Here is a 24,869-nt window from a genome sequence, read left to right on the forward strand (position 1 = left end):
GCAAATGTTGGGTCCAAAAGCTTACTAAATTAAAACATGTTTTCAGGGATCCCTGGGTGGCGCAGTGGTTTAGCGCCTGCCTTTGGCCCAGGGCGTGATCCTGGAGACCCGGGATCGAATCCCACATCAGGCTCCCGGTGCATGGAGCCTGCTTCTCCCTCTGCCTGTGTCTCTGCCTCTCTCTCTCTCTCACTGTGTGCCTATCATAAATAAATAAAACTTAAAAAAAAAAAAATAAAACATGTTTTCAAAACAAAAATTCACTGATTTATACATCCTAAACAAGAAAATAAATTCCAACCCCCCACATCATTCAAGTCTTTAGAACAATCCTAGAGACAGCCCTTCTTACCACAGCAGACAAGACAGCCAACAACAAAGAAAGTCACAAAAGTCACAAGTAGCTATCCTCTCCCACAACAAAATCAATGAGTTGGCAAGGTTAAAAATCACTGAGATCACAGGATCAGAGATAAACTGCCTGAGACTGTATACACTGACAAAGGAAACATAAGTGACTTACAGCACAGAGCAGTAACAAATGCTCATAAACATAATTTTTACTCAAAAAATAGTTCACTGTGAAAAAATATAGGTACAAAACCAAAAACAGGCCATATAGGGGGTGATCTTTTGACAAAAGTTAGTAGAAATTAAAACTCTAGGAAAACACATTTTATTGGACAAAAGAAATCAAACAGTATCACATAAGGAATATAAATTAATGAAAAAAAGAAAATATCCCTAACAATTAAAAGAGCAAAGACTGTCTCTTAGAAAGGATGGAGTTGGAGCAGCTAATAAAGAGTATAAATTCACTCAACTACCTTGAAAAGCAATTTGGCAATTTCGAGTAGGGCTGAAGGTGTGTAGAGTGCAATAAATCTACTTCCAGATGTCAACACTAAAAAACTCTCACACTTGGACATTAAGGTACAAGTAAAAGAATGCTTACGGCAGCACTATTTGTAATAGTGAGATTACTGAAAACTGTCTGCCAGTAGAAAATGAATACTATTCCATGATTTATAACACAATTCAATATTTTATATTGATAGATATAGATATACATGGATCATCATAGACCAATCTTTAAAACATGCGAGGTGAATAAAGCTGGGAAAATATAAAACAGCAAAATATTGTAATAAATATATTTTCACATAATCTAAAACTAAAGTGTCTATTTTATGTAGTAAAAACATTCACAGAAATTACATAAGTCAAATTCAAGATAGCGTATAAGGAAGAAGGGAAGGGCATAAATATAAGGCTTTAAGATTATCTTTCTTTAAAAAAATAAAAGGAAAAAACTGCTCAAAACCTGAAACATATATGGTAAAATGCTATTATCCCCATTTGCCATTATCTCCATAGTGGATATAAAACCATCTTTTACATTATTTTCTGTACTTTTCTTTATATTTGAAATGTTTTATAATTTTAATGTTTACACTTTAAAAAAGTCAAGCTAAGTTGTCTTCCATGTATAAAGTATTTACAACACCCATGACTTCTTTAAAAAAAATTACTCCATAATGAAAACCAGGCAATCAGAAAATGAATCAAAGAAAAAGAAAAGATATGGTGGTTAGCACTGAATTCTCTTAAAAATGCAACTAACAGTGAATACAGAGCTAGAGACTAAATAGCTGTTGGCAAACAGAAAAGAAACATACACTCTGAAAAAGTGAAAATATACGCAACATTAAAATCAGGAAATGGGGAAAAGATGAGATGAGAGAAAGTATTAGTTATCACTCACCTATCACCGCAGGGATTTACTCTCTAAGATCTAAAATTAAAACATACCATTTTTTAAATTACCCCAACCAAGTTCTTACTGGTTTTCATTTTTTTCTTAATTTTAGTGTTTTAAGTCTTACATAATCTAATAGCTCTGTGTTAAAGAAACCTTTATCTACAATCCAGCAGTTCTTTAAATTTTTTTCCCTGGGTGTTAAATTCAAACAAAATCATATTTCACGTTTTCATTTTTTAAAACAACATAAATAACATTATTCTGTTTTTATAACATTGTTCCCTTCTATACGTACAAATGAAATTATGCTCACCAAATGCTAACCTAAGTTATTTCTGGTTGGTAAGGTATGGATGCCTAGATTGCTTCTTTCTCTGTACTTATACTGCCTGTATTTTTAAAAACACATTTACTTTGACTACACCCAAAGAATCTAATCAGAAACTTAAAACAGGATTTCTTTATAAAACTGTTCATCACAGTTTTTTTTTTTTAAAGATTTGATTTATTTATTCATGAGATACAGAGAGAGAGAGAGAGAGAGAGAGAGAGAGAGGCAGAGACACAGGCAGAGGGAGAAGCAAGCTTCATGCAGGGAGGCCAATGAGGGACTCGATCCTGGGTCTCCAGGATCATGCTCTGGGCTGAAGGTGGCACTAAACCCTTGAGCGACCCAGGCTGCCCATGTCATCACAGTTTTATAACGGAAAACTGGAAACAATGTATAAACACATAATATCAATATAATGAAACACTATGCAGCCATTTAGGATGGTGTTTCTAACATGATAATAACATAAAGAAATGATCATGACATTGTATTAAAGAAGTAACAAGGGGATCCTGGGTGGCGCAGCGGTTTGGCGCCTGCCTTTGGCCCAGGGCGCGAATAATAAAATAAGAACTCCCAGTGCATGGAGCCTGCTTCTCCCTCCCCCTGTGTCTCTGCCTCTCTCTCTCTCTCTCTCTCTCTGTGACTATCATAAATAAATAAAAAATTAAAAAAAAATTTAAAGAAGTAACAAAATTGTGTACTAACTCATAAATTATTCTATTTTTAAATAAGAAAAAATGTTACAAAATGACAGCTGACAAAATGGGCAGCATGAGTGCTTGCCAAGTTGTCCAGATTTTTTATTTCTTTGATTTTTACTTTTCTTTTTTTTTTTTCTTTTTTACTCTTCTATTTTTCCCAAGTTCTCTAGAACTGGGAGATGAAAGTAAGAAACATTCTTTTGTGTTCTTAAAGTAAGACACAAGGTGATACATTAAAGAGATTTCCACTTTGACTAAAGGAATAATTTTCTATAAGTTATAAAACTGACAATGTAAAATTTCTCAATGATACTGAAAGAAAAAAATCAAAACAGATGGTACATCCATTCAATCATCTTTTATAACCATTATCTTCATAAGAAAACAAAGGTACATAAACCGACATGATCATGTTTGTTATTTTCCATCAGTCCAATTAATAGTGCTAAATAGATATGAACATGTATCCATTTTAGTGTGATGATTTTCTAACGAAACCTATCTTAGAGGTCGTACTAACTCTTACGAGCCTTTTCTTTGTCTCTTCTCCATCTATAAGAGTTTTCTTCATGGTGTGCTTTTTTGCCTTTGTTTATCACATTATATGATTCTTCTAAATAAATTACAAAGGCATTCAGTTTTCACATAATACTATCTACTCCTTATACTCTAATTGTAAGGATGGCACAGCACACTAACCAATGTTAGTGCCACCAATGTTCCAACTGTTTTATTAAAATTTTTCCACAAACAACTCCACGAGAAAATGTTCATTAAGCACCCAATACAGCAGTAGTAAGCTACGGTGGCAATAACTCTTGTGTTGGTCAGTTTACTTTCATGACAGCCCTATGTGTAAGTGTAAACAGGACCTTCTTCAATCCAAACCACACTCTAGAAATCAGATACTTCACATTATCTAGATGCTATATGGTAGGAAAGTACAGACATGATCTAAGGACATAGAAGCTGATGGAAGATGCGCCCAATGGTCAAATCTGGGATGAGCTGAGCCTCATGATAAATGATAACAGCATCAGATTATACCTAGTAGAATAAAATAAGAATTCCATTAATTCATACTGATATAAATGAATAAATTGGAGGAAAGGAAAATGTTTCCTTGTAGAATCCTAAATAAATGTAGAAGAAATGACAGAATTAGGAAATCACCATTTGACAACACAACCACCATAACTATTTTTCAGGCTATCATAATCAACGAATTCTAGAGCCAATGGGTGAAAAGTATAATTAGAAAAAAATGATATCTGTGGGGAATAGCACAAAATTGCAGATGCAAATCTTTCCAAAACACTATCATGAAAGACTAAGAGGATTAGAGAACAGTTCCAAATTAAAAGAGACTAACAGACACAATACTAAGCACAAGATTTAATAAAGGATTGAATGCTGATATTGTAAAAATGTATTTTCTTTTGCTATAAAAGATCTTAGGGAAATTGGTGAAATTTGTTTACAAGTTACATTATTATATAAGTATTATCGATTTCAATAATTTGCACTGTAGTTTATAATAGAATGCCTTTGTTTTCAGAAAATATACACAGAGACATTTAGATGTAAAGGGACAGCATGGTTGCTATTTAAAATGTTTCAGAAAAAAAACATAGTATACATTTGTATGTGTACACACATTTAAAGAAAATATCGCAAAGCAAATATTTAAAAAGTTCAATATTTGAGGAAACTGTATAAACGATATACATGAATTCTTTGCAATATTTTTCCACTCATTTCTGTAAGCTTAACATATTTTAAAATAAAAGTTAAAAAAAAATGCTACATAAGAAAATTATGTAAAAACCAACAGATTAACTTAAACTCTACAACAAATCCAGCTTCTAACAATTTCCAATAAAATATTAAAATCCTACAGACCATGAAAAACCTCTAGACCTTCAGTTACTTTACAAAATGATTTCTCCAGGGACGCCCGGGTGGCTCAGCAGTAGAGCGTCTGCCTTCGGCGCAGGGCGTGATCCCGGGATCTGGGATCGAGTTCCACATCAAGTTCCGTGTAAGGAACCTGCTTCTCCCTCTGCCTATGTCTCTGCCTCTCTCTGTGTCTCTGTGTCTCACATGAATAAATAAATAAACCTTAAAAGAAAAAAAAAGATTTCTACATCTTAGTACTTGGTCACAAGCTCCTAGCCTTTATCTTTCTCACTCCCTTAATTTCCACTAAATGTATTCTTTGGGTCCTCCATTCACTAACCACTTTCTATTGTACGTAGCCAGGATTATAAAGTGAAAAATCTGCATAATATTCACACTCAATTTCTTAGTTCCTATATCCTCTGCTACATGTACCCTTTTGGAATGAGTCTAACTGCTATTGTCTTGGTAGAGAGAGGAAAAGAAATCACAAGATTGTGCCACTACAGAATTATTCTAATTCCTGCTGGGCTATCAGAACTAGTCCTCACCAGGGCAGGTGTTTCAACTCTGCCAATCTTCTATTCCCCACTTCCAACCTTGGAGTTCTCAAAAATCTCTGCTTCCTACTTCACAGAGGAAAACAGGTTTTCAAGCAAAAATTCCTTTAACTTTTCTCCCCTGCATCTCTAAATTTAGCATTATGGCATCTATCCGAACTTAAACTCCTTGCTCCTAAATGCCAGACAACTGTACAAAGAAGATCCTGCCTCCCAATGGATCGTTTTTACTTTAAATTGTCTCTCTTTCCTTTCTCCACTAATTTCCTTCTCTCTACCCACATGTATATTCTATTTATGCCATACTTAAAAAAGAGAAAAACTGCCATCAGCTAAAAATAAAGGGTTTTCTTCCCCTTGTGCTTTTTGAACTACTTCCATCTCTCCTTTCTTGCCTTTAGTGCCAAACATCCTAAAAGAGAGAGAGCGAGAGAGAGAGATCTATTCTTATTCTGTGCACTTTTAATTCTCATTTCCTCCCAATCCATTACCAACTGGCTTTCACTCAAAGAGTTCTTGCTAAGAACACCTACCTCCTAATTGTTGAACCCAAAAGTCTTTTTTCTTAGTCCTCATTATAAGAAAACCTTTAATACATTCAACACAATTGACTGTATTTCTAATTGGTTTATCTTTAGTCTCTGGAGAACTATTTCCTTCTGGTTTTCCTCCTACCTCTGACTATTCATTTTGTTTCTCTTGTAGGGGTCCTTATTTTAGTCTGCCAACTTGAAAGAGTCTTAGCTGAAACTGAATCAAGAACTGTGGAGACTGCCTCTAACAGAGAGATTGGATTGAAGCTGGATAGTGTGTAATTGGTATGATTTAGTTTCATTTGCAAGGACATGAGGCAACTATCCTCATGTAATAGTGTTAAAGTTACTATTACAAGCATTCATTTGTCATTACAAAATTAGCATGGTGTACTTTCTGATTTTACATTTCCTTAGATGATTGGGTAGCTGCTAAGTGAATAAATTAGAAAAGAAGATAATCTGATGCCAGAAGATCTAAATTCAAGATATCTACCACCTCCTAGCTGCATAATCCTGACTGGTCTTCAAGCCTCATCTTTTTTCTGTGAATCATTCATTTCTATTCAATTGCTCAACCAGTATTTTACTAAGTGCCTTGTAGGTTCTAGGTACTATACTAGGTGTAAGAAATGGATATAAATGCCAACCCATCAATCCCTAGAACTTCTAGCTTTCAACAAGTAGGAGTTCTGAAGCAAGGTCACGATACAGTAAAACTAGGGCTGCAACAGAGGGAATAAAGGAAATAAAGGTCTGCATATTTTATCACAGGTAAATCAGACAGCCAAGACCAGCAAGGATCCAGGACTGAGACATCAATTTTCCCTCAGTAAACACAGAGAAGCTATGAACAGAATCCTCAAGCAAAACTAAATACAGTAATACCAATTACTGAGATAAACTGTTAATGATTCATCCAGGAAGCACAGCAAATGACAAGATGCCATTGCAGACAAAAGTTGAAGGGCTCATCCATCAGTGTCATATGCCAAAGCAAACCCTCAAAAACTGGCTGATAAATCTAAATACATAATCTCAGTAACTTCATAATATCAGAAGCCAAACACACACATGATCTCTCTCTGTTCCTTTCAAAAAAAGTTAGTTATCGTGTGCCTCTGTGCTGATTCACCCTATTTATTTCTATCTAAATAATAATATCTTCACATTATAGGGATCACTATAGTGTCACACTTCTAAATACTGGTCAATAGAGAAACACTATTACACTGAGGTTTTCCAAGCAACTTGACATTACTGGCATTTTTGAATAAAAATTTACACACTTGAATTCCACTGCTTTATTGATTTGCACTAGGAGCAAAGATGCATAAGAAAAACATGTTATAACTTGAGCAAAATGACTTTCCAGAAAGAAAAAAAAAAAAACAGAGCAAAATTACTTTCCAGAGAGAAACTGAGTAGGTGGTTCTCTATGATACTCAAATTCCAATTGTCAGCAAACCTCAGCACACATTATAAAACAAATTCATCAAATAGTTTTTGAGGAGGGGAAATGCTGGTAATCTAAATGCTTTACCTGAAAAACGGCATTTTGTTTTAAAGAGAAATCTTTCTTTTTCAAAGAGAGAGAGTACATGAGACCACAGGGGGAGGGGCAAAGAGGGAAAGAATCTTAAGCAGGCTTCCCTGCTGAACACCGAGCTTGATACGGGGCTTGATCTCATGACCTTGAGATCACTACTGAAGAGGAAATCAAAAGTCCAACTTAACCAACTGAGCCACCCACGGTGCCCCAAAGAGAAATCTTTAGTTAGCATAACTAAAACATTAAGACTTGAAAGTATTTCATTATACGTTAATTTTGCTCTAAACAAGGTCAACAAAAAGCACTGTGTAGACAAATAATAAAGTACAGATAAATGAAATGAAATAAAATACTAGCACAAATAGTTCTAAGCCTATCCTCAATTACCTGTATTGGACTAAGAATAAGAAGCATACTGGGTTTAAATAATGAGGGTTTGAATCAATTTTTCTAGATTCAAGTCTAGGCTCCAGCACTTACCAACAACCTGTGACCTGCCTGAGCTTCAGTTCCATCATTTAAAACAGGAAATATTTACTCAGAGAGTTTTTGTAAAGATTACAAAAATTAACCTTTGTAAATACTTAGAATAATGCCAGACATAGTAAAAACCCAATAAATGTTTGTTTATAAAACAAAACAGGATTCCTGGGTGGCTCAGTGATTGAGCATCTGTCTTCAGCCCAGGGTGTGATCCTGGAGTCCCAGATGGAGTCCCACATGGGGCTCTCTGCATAGAGCCTGCTTCTCCCTCTGCCTCTTTGCCTGTGTCTCTGCCTCTCTCTGTGTCTCTCATGAATAAATAAATAAAATATTTAAAAAAACAAAACAAAACAAAGGCACTTTACATAGATCATCAACTTTAGTCTCTACCATAACCCTCTGAGTATGGTTGAGTATGATGAGTACGGGACACAGAAGCAAAGTCAAGATTCAAATACAGGTTGTACTGTTTCCAAATTCATGCTCTTCCTATTTCAAAATGCCTCCAAAAAAAACAAAACAAAACAAAACAAAAAAAATCACAGGTAGTAACCTACTCTGCCACAAAATGTCCTTTATAGTACTTTTAATGCTGATTCGAGTACACACAAACAAGCATACACACACACACGAACATACAGTACACACATCTTTCAATCCACCCATCTACTTCCCTTCAATGCCACTGCTGTAATCCAAGCCATCACTATCTCTTACCTCAACTACTGCCACAACTTCCTACTAAATTGCAGACACTGACTTTTCTTATTTCTTGGCTGGTTCACCAAAAAATAACACAACACTGAAGCCCACCAATTAATAAGTCAAAAACACATAAACACAGCTTATAAAATTCAAACAGGCAAAGAAGGAACACCCAAATTTAGAGAAAACCTCCAACAGGAAAGAAAAACAAAACAAAAATATTAGGAAGAAAGTTCAGGTAGGAAATAAAAACAAACAAACAAAATACACACACACACACACACACACACACACACACAAAAGGAAATAAAAACAAAAAATCTCAAAAATCTCCAGTGGGATCTAGTTCCAGCATGGCTGTACAGGCCCCCTCAGCCAAGCCTCCCACTGACAGCAACTATAAACTTGAGAAAACATACAAATCAACCCAACGTCTGAGCAATCTGAACATTTATAAAAAAAAAAAAAAATTAGGGATGTAGAGGTAAGTTAAAACTTGAGGAAGCAACCTACAGAAATTTCCCCCACTCCCCACCTTTCTTTTTGCAACTTGATTCTAAGGCAAAACCAGAGTTGTGAAAAACACCACAGCTTGAGCTACAAAAACCCCAATTGAAATCCTCCTACTTCTAGCCAAGGGAAACATGAAATGGAGCCCAACCAGCCAGAAAGTTAAGAGAAATCACTAACTCTGAAACCACGCATGTGTAAGACTGACCCAAAATAGATTAGTAAAGGCCTAAGGAATTAAAATTTTATTTAAACTACTGCACACAGAGTGTGAAACAACACTTTAAAAACCTAAAGTTGAGCTGACTGTCTCTATAACAAAACATCTATATTCTCCGGAGGACCACAGCAAAACTCTGAAGATCCAAGATAAAATCCAAAATACTGGAAATAAAAAATAGAAAATAGAAAACATTATCTGGGGAAAAGGCAATCAAGAGATGCCAATTCCAAGATGACTCAGATTATAGTTATCATGCAAGGATTTTAAAGCAGCTATTATAACTATGTTCCAGGAAGTAAATCAAAATTACCTTGAACTCAATGAAAATGACAGAGAAAGAATCTTAGCAGGTATACAGAAAAAACAACAAAATTTGAGTGAATTTTACCACTAGGCATCTTTTCTTACGAACTTACAAGAGAACACGTCCCACTAAAATAAGAGTGTAAACCAAAAACCAGAGTAAGATTTAAAATTCAAGAAATAAAGGATCTAACATTGCAAAGTGTTGAAGAAAAGTCTCTGTATGACAGCTCTGTATCAGGCCTAGAGAACAAACACTACAGATGGAAACAGGAGAAGGGCTCTAAGAAGAACATCTTCAAGAAACAAAATAAAAGAACAAATAATTACTGATGTGTCTGACCATATAAAGACTATAGCTGAAAAGTAAATTTTAAAAAATCACCACAGAATAGGCAAAGACTTAACAAAGATACAAACAAAAATAAAAAAATAAAAATTAGGCAACACCATTAAAAATGTTAAAAGTAAAAAAAAAAAAAAATGTTAAAAGTTATAGAAATTACACCACCTGACTCAGTAGTGAGCAATATATTCATGTCATAAAATGTAAATACTAATTACTGATTTAGCTAGAATTAGGTGCCTTCCATACATTTCATCCTCACGATAATTCTGTTAAGTAAGTCCTGTATCGTACTATCCTTACTTTACAATGAGAAAGCAATGGCTTAGAGAGGTTAAGTAATTGGCCCAAGGTTATAGTGCTTTGAGTAGCCAAGATTTGAACTCTAAAGGTGAGACTACAAAGATCATGATCTGGGCAGGTAAGGCAGGATATAAAAGAAAACAAGGCGGAGTTGACCTTTTAACAACATAGGTTTGAACTGTGTGGTCCACTTACACATGGATTATTTATATATATATATATATATATATATATATATATATATATATATATATATAGTACGGTACTGTATTTTCTTAGTATAATTTTCTTAGTAAGATTTTATTTTCTCTAGCTTACTTCATTGTAAGAATACAGTATACAGGGGCACCTGGGTGGCTCAGTGGTTGAGTGTCTGCCTTCAGCTCAAGTTGTGATCCCAGGGTCCTGGGATCGAGTCCCACATTGGGCTCCTTGCAGGGAGCCTGCTTCTCCCTCTGCCTATGTCTCTGCCTCTCTCTCTCTGTCTTATGAATAAAGAAATAAAAAATCTTTAAAAAAAGAATACAGTATATAATACACAAAATATGTGTTAACTATAATCAGTAAGGCTTCTAGTTAACAGCAAGCTATTTTGGGGCAGTCAAAAGTTATACTGGGATTTTTGACTGATGAGGGGGTGGTGGAAGCAGGCAGCATCCCTAACCTTCACATTGTCCAAGAGTTAATGTAAAATTAATAAATCAACAAATAAATGTGTTAATTTATTTAACACATTTAATACATATGTGTTAAAAATACAAAGTTAAAGCAGCTAAAAGAAATTGTTTTTTGAGGAGTAACCTGGGAGAACAAAAGGAGACTCATGTTTCTCCTTATTTGATATTAATATTAACAAACTATAGAGAATAATATACATTTTATATATTATGTAACATTTTAACTTAACTGATACGCTTTCAAGTAATAAAGTAAAATTTGTCCACCAGACCCTCCCATTCAATCTTCTGTAAAATAAGAAGGCTGAAGAAAATGAACGCTAACTTCCACACCTAGAACAGTTTCATTTATTTTCCTTTTTTCCATAAATAGACCAAATAACCTAACCATAGTTAATTATCTTGCAAATGAAAGCCAGATGAGGAATTATGTAAAAAACAAACAAAAAGGGATCCCTGGGTGGCACAGCAGTTTAGCGCCTGCCTTTGGCCCAGGGCTCGATCCTGGAGACCCGGGATCGAATCCCACATTGGGCTCCCGGTGCATGGAGCCTGCTTCTCCCTCTGCCTGTGTCTCTGCCTCTCTCTCTCTCACTGTGTGCCTATCATAAATAAATAAAAAATAAAAAAGCAAACAAACAAACAAACAAAAAAAAACTAACCAGAATTCATCTAAATGATCCCTTAGCACTATTCTAAAAAGAAAATATCTACCATAACTATGGACATCAAGAATATCAGAGTATAGGCCAGGCAATACATTGTTGCTGTTTTACTATAACTCTGCAAAACCATTCACTTTATAAATAAAAGATAATACACCAATAAGCTCATGCATACACTTGAAGTCATTCGGACTTTCATCTATTTCTTCAAGAAGTATGTACTATGCATATTGGCCCAGAACTATGGTATCTACTATTATTAAAACAAGACAAATCTAAACTCTACTTCCCATTGAGTTCACAAAATAGATGCCATGAAATTAAGAACTATGATAGAGGTAAGCGCAGGGCACCTGGGTGGCTCAGTCGCCAGGGCACCTTAAGAACTATGATAGAGATAAGTGCAGAGCACCTGGGTGGCTCAGTCACCAGGGCACCTGGTGATCTGCCTTCGGCTCAGGTCATGATCCTGGAGTTCCAAAATCAAGTCCTAGGATCCAGCAGCATCAGGCTCCCCTCTCAGCGGGGAGTCTGCTCCTCCCTCTACCCCTCCCCCAGCTCATGCGCGTGCACTCTCTTTCTCTCTCTCTCTTTCTCACATAAATAAAATATTTTTTTAAATGATAGGAATAAGTGTACAATGTTAAAGAACACAAAGAACTTGGTAGTAAGGGGTGGGAAATAAAGGGCACAAAGCAGAGGGTGAAGGAAGATTTTCTGAATAAACAGAAATTAATCTTGGAGGAAGGTGGGAGAAAAGAAAAAAGGGGAGTAATATGTTCCAAAGCCCAAAGGCAAGAAAGCATGGTTTGGAGTGGTGGTTAGAGAAGGGCAGAGAAAGAGACAAAAGTAATATAGTTCAAAATTTGGCTCCTGTGCAGTACAATAACAAACCAAGCGGGGGGTGGGGGTGGGGGGGTTAAGCAGAGCCTCATGTAGTTCTCTAAAGGTTACAAACAAAAATTTAAAAAGGGTCAAGATTTATTTCAAAACCCTTCCTCTTTGGAGGAAATCACACTGATAAATGCAAGCTCTGAGTGTGCACAAATGTTCTATATAAAAACTGTCACTACTGGATTTCTTCAGACCATTATCTAAAGTCTAGGAGTTGTAAGTACTCCATAATTAGTAAAGAGACAAAACCATCTAGTTTATTTCCTGATTCTCAAAGCCTATGCCAAACAGCATAATTTCTTTACATAATATAATGGGTAATTCTGGAGAAACATCATAGACAACTCAACCACAGCACATTCCTAAACTTCTAAAATATTAAATTGTTCATGTTCAAACAAATCTTAAAAGCAAGCAAGTCAAACGCTTGAAATAATCTCACAGTAAATCTTAGACCACTGCAGCATTTCCCAACTTGCATTTGACATGTCTTTAACAAGAATTTTATCCACACCTTAATTCCAGCTAAGTAACCAAACTCTGGAGGAAACCATAACAATATGATTGCTAAAATACAGATACAGGATGATTTATATAATCACACACTAGGTAGGTTAGTATTATTACAAGGATCTTGTCAATAAATTTAAATTTAATAAACATCAGCAGAATGTATCCCATAATTATTTAAACTTTTTAAAAAAAAGATTTTATTTGTTTATTCATGAGAGACAGAGAGGCAGAGACACAGGCAGAGGGAGAAGCAGGCTCCATGCAGGGAGCGCAATGTGGGACTCGAACCTGGGACCCCAGGATCACACCCTGGGCCAAAGGCAGATGCTCAACCACTGAGCCACCCAGGCATCCCTCCATAATTATTTAAACTTAAGTCAGGCAAAAATACACAAAATTGATTTAAAATTCTATTAAATTCTATTAAATTCTATTAAAATTAATAATAGACATAAAAATCAGACATTTTAGAATATACGTCTAACATTAAGAAAATAATCACTAACTGATCGATATAAAACAGATGTGAAAATCAAAGGAGTTCCCATAACTCCACAATTAATGAAGATACTAAGCAAGGCCACTGCATATGGCTTCACAGATTACTTACTGAACAACTCTAGATGCTGCCAATCATAGATGTGTGTGTGTGTGTTTGGGTGTGTGCACGCGCATGTGCATGCTCATGCATGCACATATATGCAGAAAGATTAACTGAACAATACACGTTAAACTGGAACGTAATGCAAATACACAAACCACCACCACCACCAAAGAAAGCCCAATTCTCAGCAATGGAAAAAAATACATAAAAGCATAATAAAATAAGCAAGATTTTGAGTGTATAAATTTGGTCTTGAGCTAGCAATATTCCTTCCTTCCTTTCTTCTTTCTTACCAAATACTTCCTAAATGCCTACCATATGCCAGGTACTGAAAGATATAGCAGTGAACTCAACAAAATCTCTGTTCTCATGAAGTTTACATTGGGGTGAAGGGAGGAAGTAGGAATTAAATATGTGAAATGTTGACAGTACCAGTTGGTGATCAGTATTCTAGAAAAACTGGAACAGAGTGGGGTTAGGGTGTACAGTGAAGAGGGTATAGGTATTTTAAATAAGATGGGCCAGAATGCCCTCAATGAGGCGACCACTCCAACAAAATGAAGATTTACTAGACACAAGAAACTTAGCCATTCTCACAAAAAAATTTTATACTCTATTCCACTACCCATTCATCTCTACTCCAATTCTAGTGACAGACTAGGTGGTTGCCTGATTACCAGGTACAAGTAAGTGATGCAAAACAACCTTACCACATTCCTAAGGGTTTGTTTCTAGACTGGGTGAAATAAAAAATTTGTCAGAAGCATCTGGCAACAGGCCCAAACTTTATGACTGTTTGAGGTACACTCCCATAACACCTACATCAGGGGTGAGCAAATCACAGCTAGCAAGCTAAATCTAGCCCACTGTTTTTGAGCCACATTAATCTGTTTATATATTTTAAATACTTAGTACAGATACTTTTGCACTACAACAGTGGATTTGAGAAGTTATGACAGAGACAACATGGCCTTGGAAGCCTAAAATATTTACTATCCAGCCCTTTACAGAATTTGTTTGATGACACTTGGTGTAGATGATCATCATCACCACCATCACCATCACCACGACTACCATCCCACAGTAAGACTACTTTCAGAGCCACCTTCATGAGCACATGACCAGTGTAGTCACACAGAACTCTGCCTCCAGAAGGCCCCATGCTTGGGGTTTAATGCTCTATGGTCACCATCTTAAAATTCTTTATAATTTTATCTTAGACTCTGAATTTTGTAAGTGAACCCCAATGGGACATCAGAGCATGTGCCAGGGGCTTAGAACCTTAGCTTAAAAGCAATCTTCCTCCCCAGGAAGGCTTCTCAGTCACCTGAACTCTCTGGCGCTGCTTAACCTCCCGACCTTTGTCCCATAACTAGGCATCCCAGGCTGCCATCATCATGACACATTCACAGGCAAACCAGAAAGGTCTCCTCCTATTGCTGATTCAGATATGGAACAAGTCCTGGCACAGAAGATGCAATGCTTTGGGAGTTGTCCATCTGCTATGGGTTGAGACAGCATACCTATAGAAAAGGGAGATTGCCTCCCTGCCCTAGGTGAGGACCCCATATTTTCATCTGGCAGCAGGTCCTAGAGATTATGTAGCTAGACTTCATTGCTTTCACAAAACAAAAATTATAAAACAAAGTTGTAAATGAAAGTTCCATTACCTATCACATTCATGAAATTTCTATGGCTTGTCCCATCTCACTAAGCCAACTCCTTTCATCTCATTCTAGCCACAAAGTTTTCTTCATATCCTTAAACCAGCAAACTAATTTCCACCATAGGCCACTATCACACTTGAAATACTCATCACCTAGAACAGTTCAATCAAGTCTCAGCTTGATTGTCATACCTTTAGAGTGAATGAAGCCCTCTGATTATCCTGACTCCAGTCAACTGAGGGGTCAAACCAACTGGTGTGACATCTCCAAAGATGGTCACCACCAATTTCTTACCTCCATATATACACACGTCTCTCTTTCACTAAGAGATGGGGTTTATTTCTTCTCCTTTTGAATAGGGCTGAACCAATGACTGTTTTAAACTTTCACACAGAACACAACTGAAATTATCCAGTCATCAGGGCCAGCTGAGCTCCCCATCAATAGCATAAGCGCTAGCCAAGTGAGCGAGCTATCTTGGATGTTTCAACCCAATCTAGCCCCAAAATGGCTGCAGCCCCAGCAATCATCACACTGCAATCAATACATGAAGCAGAAGAACCTCTTTGTTGATCAGAACTAACCCATGGAATCTTGAAACATAATAAAATGCTTGCATATGGAGTAGTTTGTTACAAAGCAATATAAAACTAAAACTACAACAAAATCTGAATACTAGATCCATTGCAGCTAAGCCTATTATTTAACCTCTTCATGTCTCATTTTTTACTCATGTGCAAAGTGAGGATCAGGACATTATCTGTTTCACAGAAGTGGTCTTAGGATTAAATGTGCTCATATGTGTAAAGCACTTGGCAGAGTTCTCAGCATATTTCTGACAAAATACAAAATCATTACTGTTCTGTTATTGCTATTTTAGTATTGATAAAATGTATTAGTCATTCCACAACCTTCATTTTCTTTAAACTACCTGGTACTATCTGAAATTATGCTTACTTATCTGCACCCCCTCCACCAAGTATGAGCCATACGACAATTGGCTATTGTCTTGTTCACCAGCACCTAAAACAGAATTTGGCAGACAGAAATACATCATAAATATTATAAACTGAATAAAAAATTACAGGACCTCTGTTTCACAATTAGTAATGATATCCAAAAACTGTTCCCATACCTTATCTTAAGCATAAATCTTATGTACTCAAAACATAAAATAAGCATATAAACTATAAGGTATTTTCATGACATAATTCCAACACATATACTTGCTACTGCACAAATCTTTTACCATTACTAGGTCATGTATTGTTCAAATATGCCTAAGCGATGGCTAGCATTTGATTCAGCATCAGTTAGAAATGCTAATATAGTATACTCCTATAAACTTTATCTTTTTAATTAAGGTTTTTAAGCTTTTTATTTTAATTCCAGTAGTTAAGAATACAGTATTACATTAGTTTCAGGTGGTGTACAATATACTGATTCAACAGTTCTATACATTACTCAGTGCTTATCATAAGCATACTCTTAGTCCCCTTCACCTCCCACTCACCTCCCATCTGGTAACCATCACTTTGTTCTATATCTATAGTTAAGAATCGGCTTCTTGATTTGTCTCTTTTTTTCTTCTGTTTGTTTCTTAAATTCCACACGAGTGTGAAATCACGTGGTATTTGCCTTTCTCTGACTTATTTGGCTTAACATTATATTCTCTAGTTCCATCCATATTGTTACAAATAGTAATGTTTCATCCTTTTTATGATTAATATTCCATTTTATACACACACACACACACACACACACACACACACATCTTCTGTATCCATTTATCTATGGATGGACACTTGAGCTGCTTCCATAATTTGGCTATCATAAATAATGCTGCAATAAGCATACGGGTGTATGTATCACTCTAAGTTAGTGTTTTTGTATTTTGGGGATAAATACCCAGTAGTGCAATTACTGAATCCTAAGGTAGTTCTATTTTTAACTTTCTGAGGAACCTCCATACTATTTCCACAGTGGCTACACCAGTTTGCATTCCCAACTGTGCACAAGGGTTCCTATTTCTCCACATCCTTACCAAGACTTTTTGTGTCTTGTTCATTTGCATAACTTAAAAAAAAAGAGAGAGCTGCATTCAATCCATCCAATTAGTGATACACTTACAGTTAATATCACCATAAGCACAGAATAGCCAGAGAAACTTTACTATGGGCACTGTTCAAAACCAAATTAACCTGGCAACACACAATAACATAATAGTAGTCTTCAAGCTGAGGAAAATTGGTATAATATACAGTTGAGTGTGAATTTCCTCAATTACAGTTTTTATAAGTTTAAAACCTATTTTAAAGATGAAATAAAAATCAGACATTCACAGGAACCCTGAAGCATCTCTGAAATACACCAGTCTAGAGGGTAGAAAGCCACATAAAAACATAATTATAACAAAGTGTCTAATACTGTGATTTTCAACTTTTCTATGCCTTGACACAGATAAAATGCAAGTAATTTGCCCTCCTTCCCTCTTCCAATTATAGTTATGTAGGAGTTTTTACATTTAAGAACAGACAAACAGGGGTGTGGTACTGAACTGCAGTTGAGAAATAAACATGTAAAATGAAAGAGAGAAAGAAAGAAAGAAAGAAAGAAAGAAAGAAAGAAAGAAAGACTGAAGAACTAATAATAAGTAGATCCTGCTGGACAACAGCAGTTAGTGCATAAACATTACAAGGGGAAACTGCTAACATATTGCACAGTACAGCTATGGAAAGGTACATTCAAGGAACTTGTATACTAAAACCAGACATTTATATTTCAAAATTCAAATAAGCCCACCAGAATGGCTAAAATTAAAAAGGCTGGTAACACCAAAATCTGGCAAGTTGGTGGAACAACCAAAATTTCATACATCGTTGGTATAGGCATAAAATGGTACAACTACTTGGGAAAAAAAAAAGTCTGCTGGTTTCTTATAAAAGTAAACATACACCAACCCTATCACTCAGTAATTCCACCCAAGAGAAATGAAAATATATGTTGATAAAAAAGATTTGTACAAAAATATTCCTACCAGCTTTATCCCTAATAGCCAAAACCCAGAAGCAACCCAAATGTCCATCAACAAACTGTATCCATTCAATTTATACAATGAAATATTATTCAGCAATAAAAAGGATATATTGATATATACAGTAACATGGACCTGTCTCCAAAACTTCATGCTGAATGAAAGAAATTTTGCTGACCATATGCTATATAATTTTAGAATAAGCAAAACTAATTTGAAGTGAAAAAAATCAGAACAGTGATTAACTAGAGAAGAAGAATCAGGAAAGAGTCACAAAGGAACTTTATAGGGTGATAGTAATGTTTTATACGAGGGAATCAATAAATGTCATCTGGTAAGGGCAGAATAGTTAATATTTTGGTATTTGTGAACCCCGCATCAAATATTAAATTCTGGGGATACCTGGGTGGCTCAGTGGTCGAGCGTCTGTCTTTAGACCAGGGTATGATCCCAGAGTCCTGGAATCAAGTCCCACATTGGGTTCCTGGCAGGGAGCCTGCTTCTCTCTGCCTATGTCTCTGCCTCTCTATGTGTCTCTCATGAATAAATAAATAATAAAATATTTTTTAAAAATTCAATTCTGGCATTGTAAATGAATGGGCATGGCTGTGTTACAATAAAACTTCATTTACAAAAACAGTAGTTGGAACATGGTTTGCTGATCCCTGCTCTATATTTTGAAAGTGATTTGAGTTACAAAGGTTTTTGTTTTTGTCAAGACTCATTTATAAGCCACATTAAGATTTGTGCATTTCACTATATGTCAATTTTACCCCCAAAAAAAGAGAACCACAAAGAAATACTGAACTCTAGGCTAATGATAAGCATGTGATTTGCAAAGAGGTACACTGATATCTGCAACTTTGAAAGTATCAAAAAAAAAAAAGATGGATTGATATATGTACAATATACAACACAAATATAACAAACTGTTGGCCACTGCAGACCCTACAATTGGTATATGGGGGTTAGCTGTATAATTTTTTCAACATTTCTATATAGGTACTTGAAAGTTTTAATATTAAATGTGGAGGAGAGGGAATTCAGTAACAGGCCACCGAAGATTTTTGAGCAAAGAAATGAAAATCAAATTTATGGTCTACAAATATGAGTCATGCAGTGCACAAGACACACTGAAGGATGATCAGATGAAGGAAGAAAGTAGTAAGTAGGCTATAACAATAGTCAATGTCATAGAAAGTACTAACACTTAAGGGGTAAGTACAAAATGAGTTCACAAAGTCAGAGAAGTAAAGAGTAGAAAGTTTCTTTCTATTAGGAATAAAAAAAAGGAGTTTCAAGGAGAAAGGAAGTTCCTAGTGTCAATGTAATATAAATCAAGCAAGATGAACACAGAAAAACATCTATCAGATTAAGCAATAAGCAACTCTGAAGATGTAAAAGTGCTGTGGTAAGAACGTAAACCAGATAAAGAATACTGATAAATTCAAAGGAAATAAAGAAGTGAGGATCAAAGAAATAGAGGTGGGCCAAGAAAAGAAGGCAAAAACTAGAGAGCAACATAAGGTAAAAAAACTACAATATTTCTTTAACATGGAAAGCAAAAGTAAATGACTCCACCTAAAAATCCCCATCTATTATCTACATCATCTAGAACATGTACTATTGAGTAACGCGGTCTGCCATGGGCCTAGCTGTTCCTGCATATTCTTGCTGAGCGTGAAAGTCTGCAAAACTTACCTATTTCCTGATATTGAGTGGATTCTTGTAATAAGTCACCTAGGCAACCAAGAAGGTCAAAGTTACCACAGCACATAACTATACTCCCTGGGAGAGGTGAACTACCTTGTTTGTTGCTCGCTACAATGTTTGCTGCTTGCTATAAAAGTGTTGGAGCCTTGGTCCTGAGTTCCTCCACTGTGACCTACCACATGCATCCATCTAGACCCATCACCTTCATGGAACCTGGGTGTAAGGAAACCCAAATATACTGACGTTCATACAGCCTGCTGTGCTGTAAGTAATTAATTCTATTTGTTTCTGATCTGGGAGTCTCCTGTTTTCTGCTAGCAATCATTAAAATTAACAAACTTATTAGCCTATAAATATGGTAAAATCAAATCAAGACTTTTCACAGTATTTGACATGAACAAAGAACTAGTCGATATTCGTGTTGCTATATAAAAGAGACACAAAAGTAGTCACAAACAAAAATTGAAATTTTTGAAATATGTAACACTTTATAGTTTGTATACCTTAAATTATTCATAATACCTACCATGTAACAACCTCTGTATTATAGGTTTTACATATATTACAACATATAATTCTCATAATAATCCTTATGAGGTAGGTACTAATATGACAAAAACCGAGGCTTTAAAATGTTAAGTAAAAAAGCTAAGGCCTCACAAACTGTAAACAGCACAACCTAAGTATAAGCCCCAGATGCCTTTAAAAGGTGTTTTGGGGGTTTTTTAACCATCAATAGTCTATCTCCTTCCCAGCTGATTTATCAAGGACAACTCTAATTCTCCAGATATAAGACCAAAGTACCTAGACCTCTGTAGTATGAATACTTTATTATGTTCACAGAATATTAACATTTTGGAAATATTAACATAATCTTAAAATTTTCTTCAAAAATCTGTGATCAAAATTTAGGAAAAGCTAGGTCAAACAAATCCAAACCATTGTCTTTACTGCAGAATTTCTCATCGTTTTAATATGCAAATATATGGTTTTAGATGCTAACATAGGTCATAAATCTTCTAAGACCATCTATTACAATCATTCTGGAAAACAGTTTGGGAAACCACTGTTACAATCAACAGTGCCAACTTTACTTGTCTACAGGATGATCTTTGACACCTTAGTAGTCGGCCTGGTTCAGGTACATAATCCTTTAAAATAGAGAACATCAAAGGTAGAATGTGGCCTAACAGCTTCAAGCCAAATCAACAACTACATAGTTTGGCAACACTGCTCATTTTCTACCAAAGACTACTTAATTCCCCATAACACAAGGAAACTAGCACATCTAGCTTCTTCTGAAATTAGAAGGGTTATAATGAAGGCTTTTTGTAACTCTACATCGTCTTCCACTGCTTTACTTGACAAAATTCAGATCCCTTCTAACAATGGAAGAAAGACCACAGAAAAACCAGTTTCCATATAAAATCCTGTGCACTGGTTAATGGTAGCGAGTCGTTCTGATGGTCTTGTGCATCACTAATTTTCCAATATGGAAAGCTAAATTTTAACTCTATCTATGAGTGATAAATTAATGTCACATACTATTTCATCCCTAAGCATATCTGCCTGTCTCCTACTTAGTCATCTCTTAACAGTCAACAACTGGAATTGTTGACTGTTCAATGATTTATTAATCATTCCAGAATTTTCAAAAAACTGAACTAAGAAAGCCACACAGCAATTGTGATCATCAATATAAACCAGAGCTGCAGATTTTTCCCTAGCCAAATAGGCTACTACACACCAATTCAGCTGCTTCTTTGGAATAACTCAGGCCATTCTCAGCAAATGCAAGAGTTATACTAGACAAATAAAATGATTATTGTGATTACAAAGCAACAGAAATTAAAATCCAAATTTAAACTATTCTAAGATTCTCAAACACTTTGCCTTACAAGGAAAACACACTGATACCATACTTACTTAAAGTGAATACCAACTTTAAAATTTTTGCCCTCTGCTCTGAAGGAATGTGTCCACTCAAAGTCCATTTCAAAGTCTATGTAGGACACACCTCCAGTTGAGGAAAAAAAATGCAATAAAATATGATACTGTCCACTTATGAAAAAAAGATGTAGAGAAAAGGGGAAAAAATCTTAAAATGAGAGAGTAAATTTCAATATGTTGGTGTTAAGAATTTTTTTTTTTAGTAATTAAGTCAAATTTTAACTAGTCATAACTACTGAAAGCAAATGTGACAATATAATAAATTATTTTAAGGTACAACCTTACCAGCTAAAAATGTTTTGAGTAGTGACTTGTATATGAGAACATGGTTGAATCTAATAAGCAAAATCCCCAAAGAGAAAGGATTCAAATCACCTAATGCCATTAAGGGAACAAATAGGAACAAGAAAGAAAAGAGATTAGAAAAGACACTGGAAATAGTATTCAGTATTATACTGTATTAATAGTATTAGCTATAGTATTATAGCTAACATATGCAAAAATAAGAATGGGCTTAAAAAAAAAAAAAAAAACTACCAAAAGTGTATACGCTGACAACTTGAAAAATGCCTTCCCTATTGTTTAAACAGCACTATTGTTTAAACCATTCTGAAAATACAAATTTTCACAAATCCAATATAGATCATTTGAAGATTTACAGGATATAAACCCGATAAAATGAAAACACCATGAGCTTTTATTCTTGGAAAAATGCGAAATTGCACACATTGGGATTTCATCTTTCGGTAGCCTTCGTATTTGTCAAAATGAGCTAACTAAAATAAATTCTTAGTTCATAACTAAGGCTCACATGTGCAAATGTATATTAGAGGGATCCCTGGGTGGCGCAGCGGTTTGGCGCCTGCCCTTGGCCCAGGGCGCGATCCTGGAGACCCGGGATCGAATCCCACGTCGGGCTCCCGGTGCATGGAGCCTGCTTCTCCCTCTGCCTGTGTCTCTGCCCCCTCTCTCTCTCTCTCTCTGTGACTATCATAAATAAAAATTTAAAAAAAAATGTATATTAGAGAGGTGAAATCTGCACTATTGTATCTACATTTGTAAAATTTCACAAACAGTACTAAGAATTGCACCATCAACGCTACCTATTAACGTCTTCCTCCTTTTCCTTATCCTGATCACTACCCGAAAGTTTACATTGTAACATGCTACCTACGTACAGCAAAATAGTCAACTACTGCTGAGTCCATTTTTTTAAAGAGGGTTTACAGCAGAAACCTCAATGGCAGGACCATAATTAATACTCCAGGAAAAACGACGTTAGAAAAATTGACCCTGAAAACAGAGAGGGACACTTTTCACTCATTTTCACATACAAGGGCTTTCGTGGGTGAACTGGAAACCCTGTATTTAATGAAAAAATAATTCTTCGAACAAGATTTGCATTTTTTTTTTCTAGGAAAACTTCTGTTCCCTCTCCTACCTCCCCCTCCCTAAAATTAAAAAAAAAAAAAAGGAATAGTCACTTTTAATACTAACAAAATGTTAAAGGACAAAATGACAAGGTTAAGTAGAGCGGAGACACAAGATCAGCAGCGCTGTTCTCCACAGTCGCGCAGTTTTTCAACCCACATTTTTCACCGAATCCACATCCTACCCTTGGCCGAGCTTACATCTCCTCCCCCCACCCCCCACCCGCCCCGTTTGTGACGGCGATCATCTTCCCAGCAGGTACGTGAACTCAGCACCATTTCCAGCAGACAATCCACACTGGAAGTGACTCGGTCAGGGAATAAAGAAATGATCGAGAAAGTCACAAGTAAAACCAATACAAGTTGGAAGGGGGGCGCGGGGCGTCCTTCGGCGGGGTGTAGGGGGAGGGTGCGGGTAGAGACGTGGGAAAAGCCTTGGATCCAGAGGAAAGGGTCTCAAAGGAGTCGGAGGCAAGCTCCACGAGAAGTGTAAAGGAAAAAAAAAAGAAAAAAGAAAAGAAAAGGAGGCGGGTTTTAGCCCGAAGAAGGGGACTCCCGGGTCGACGACGGGAAGGCAGCCCCGAGGTCCCGGGCCGCGCAGGAGGCCGGGCCGGGGGCGCGGGAACTCACCACCTGGTAGCGGCCAGTCCCCGGCTGGTGGTGATCCATCCTGCCCGGCTCGGGATCCGGCTTCCGAGCGGGCGAGTCCTCTCGGCGCTCGGCCCCCTCGTCCACCCCCGTCGACGACGTCGTCGCCGCCGCAGCGCCCCTTCCGCCTCTGTTTCTGCCGCCGCTGTCGCCCGGCCGGGCCGCTTCACTTCCTGTCGCTCCCGCAGCAGCCGCGGAAACCTCCGCGTCGCCCACCGCGCGGCGAAGCCCCAGAGCGCCGCGCGCACCACTGAGCATGCTCGGAACGGGCGCGCATGCTCGGTGAGTCCTCTGGCGTCCCCTTCGCGTCGCGAGCGGGGGGTGGGGCTGCGTAGATGGAAAAGTGAGACCAGTCGGGGGAACTGTCTAGGTTGTCGGGAGTGGGCGGTGGCAAAAGGAACGGAAAAAGTATAAATATCACTGTCCTTGATAGGGCTTTCCTATTGGACGGGCCTCGCGCAAGCACAGGCGGGTGCACGGTGACACCGGGCAGAGACCGGAGTCCAGGAGAGGGGGCACGCGGGTCAGCACACCTGAGGACGGGCCCCGCTTCCTACACGACAGCGCAGGACGACGGAGGGAGAGCCGCCTCGAGGACGTTCCTGACGCGCGTTCAAAAGCATCAGGGAGGGAAGGGGCACCTTTGTAAATGCTGTTTTGTCCCTCTCTTGGTAGTAGGAGATTCAAGAATCTAACTCCTCTCTCGCCAAGGAAGGAGGCCTCTGGAGAGCCCGAGGTCACTGAAAGGATACACGAAAGTAAGATGGGACTGTGTTGTCATCATGCTCACTTCAGTCATTATGAAGGGTTTAACAGTAAGGAATCACCTTGTGTGCAATATGGTAAGAGGGTTTCAGTGT

The 24,869-nt window shown here is 37.0% G+C and overlaps 1 protein-coding gene across 1 annotated transcript in view; it reads right to left on the minus strand.

Annotated features, from left to right (window-relative positions):
• The window catches only part of NDFIP2 (Nedd4 family interacting protein 2), a 66,709-nt gene extending 42,077 nt beyond the window's left edge, over positions 1-24,632 (minus strand). Inside the window, exons 1-2 of the mRNA XM_041730830.1 lie at positions 24,543-24,632; positions 23,992-24,375 (exon numbers count right to left, since the gene is read on the minus strand). Of these exons, the coding sequence (XP_041586764.1) occupies positions 23,992-24,375; positions 24,543-24,632 (474 nt within the window). The remainder of the gene's footprint in view (positions 1-23,991; positions 24,376-24,542) is intronic.
• Positions 24,633-24,869: the final 237 nt, after the last annotated feature.

Source organism: Vulpes lagopus, chromosome 16 (genome assembly GCF_018345385.1).
Source record: "Vulpes lagopus strain Blue_001 chromosome 16, ASM1834538v1, whole genome shotgun sequence".
Taxonomy (NCBI): domain Eukaryota; kingdom Metazoa; phylum Chordata; class Mammalia; order Carnivora; family Canidae; genus Vulpes; species Vulpes lagopus.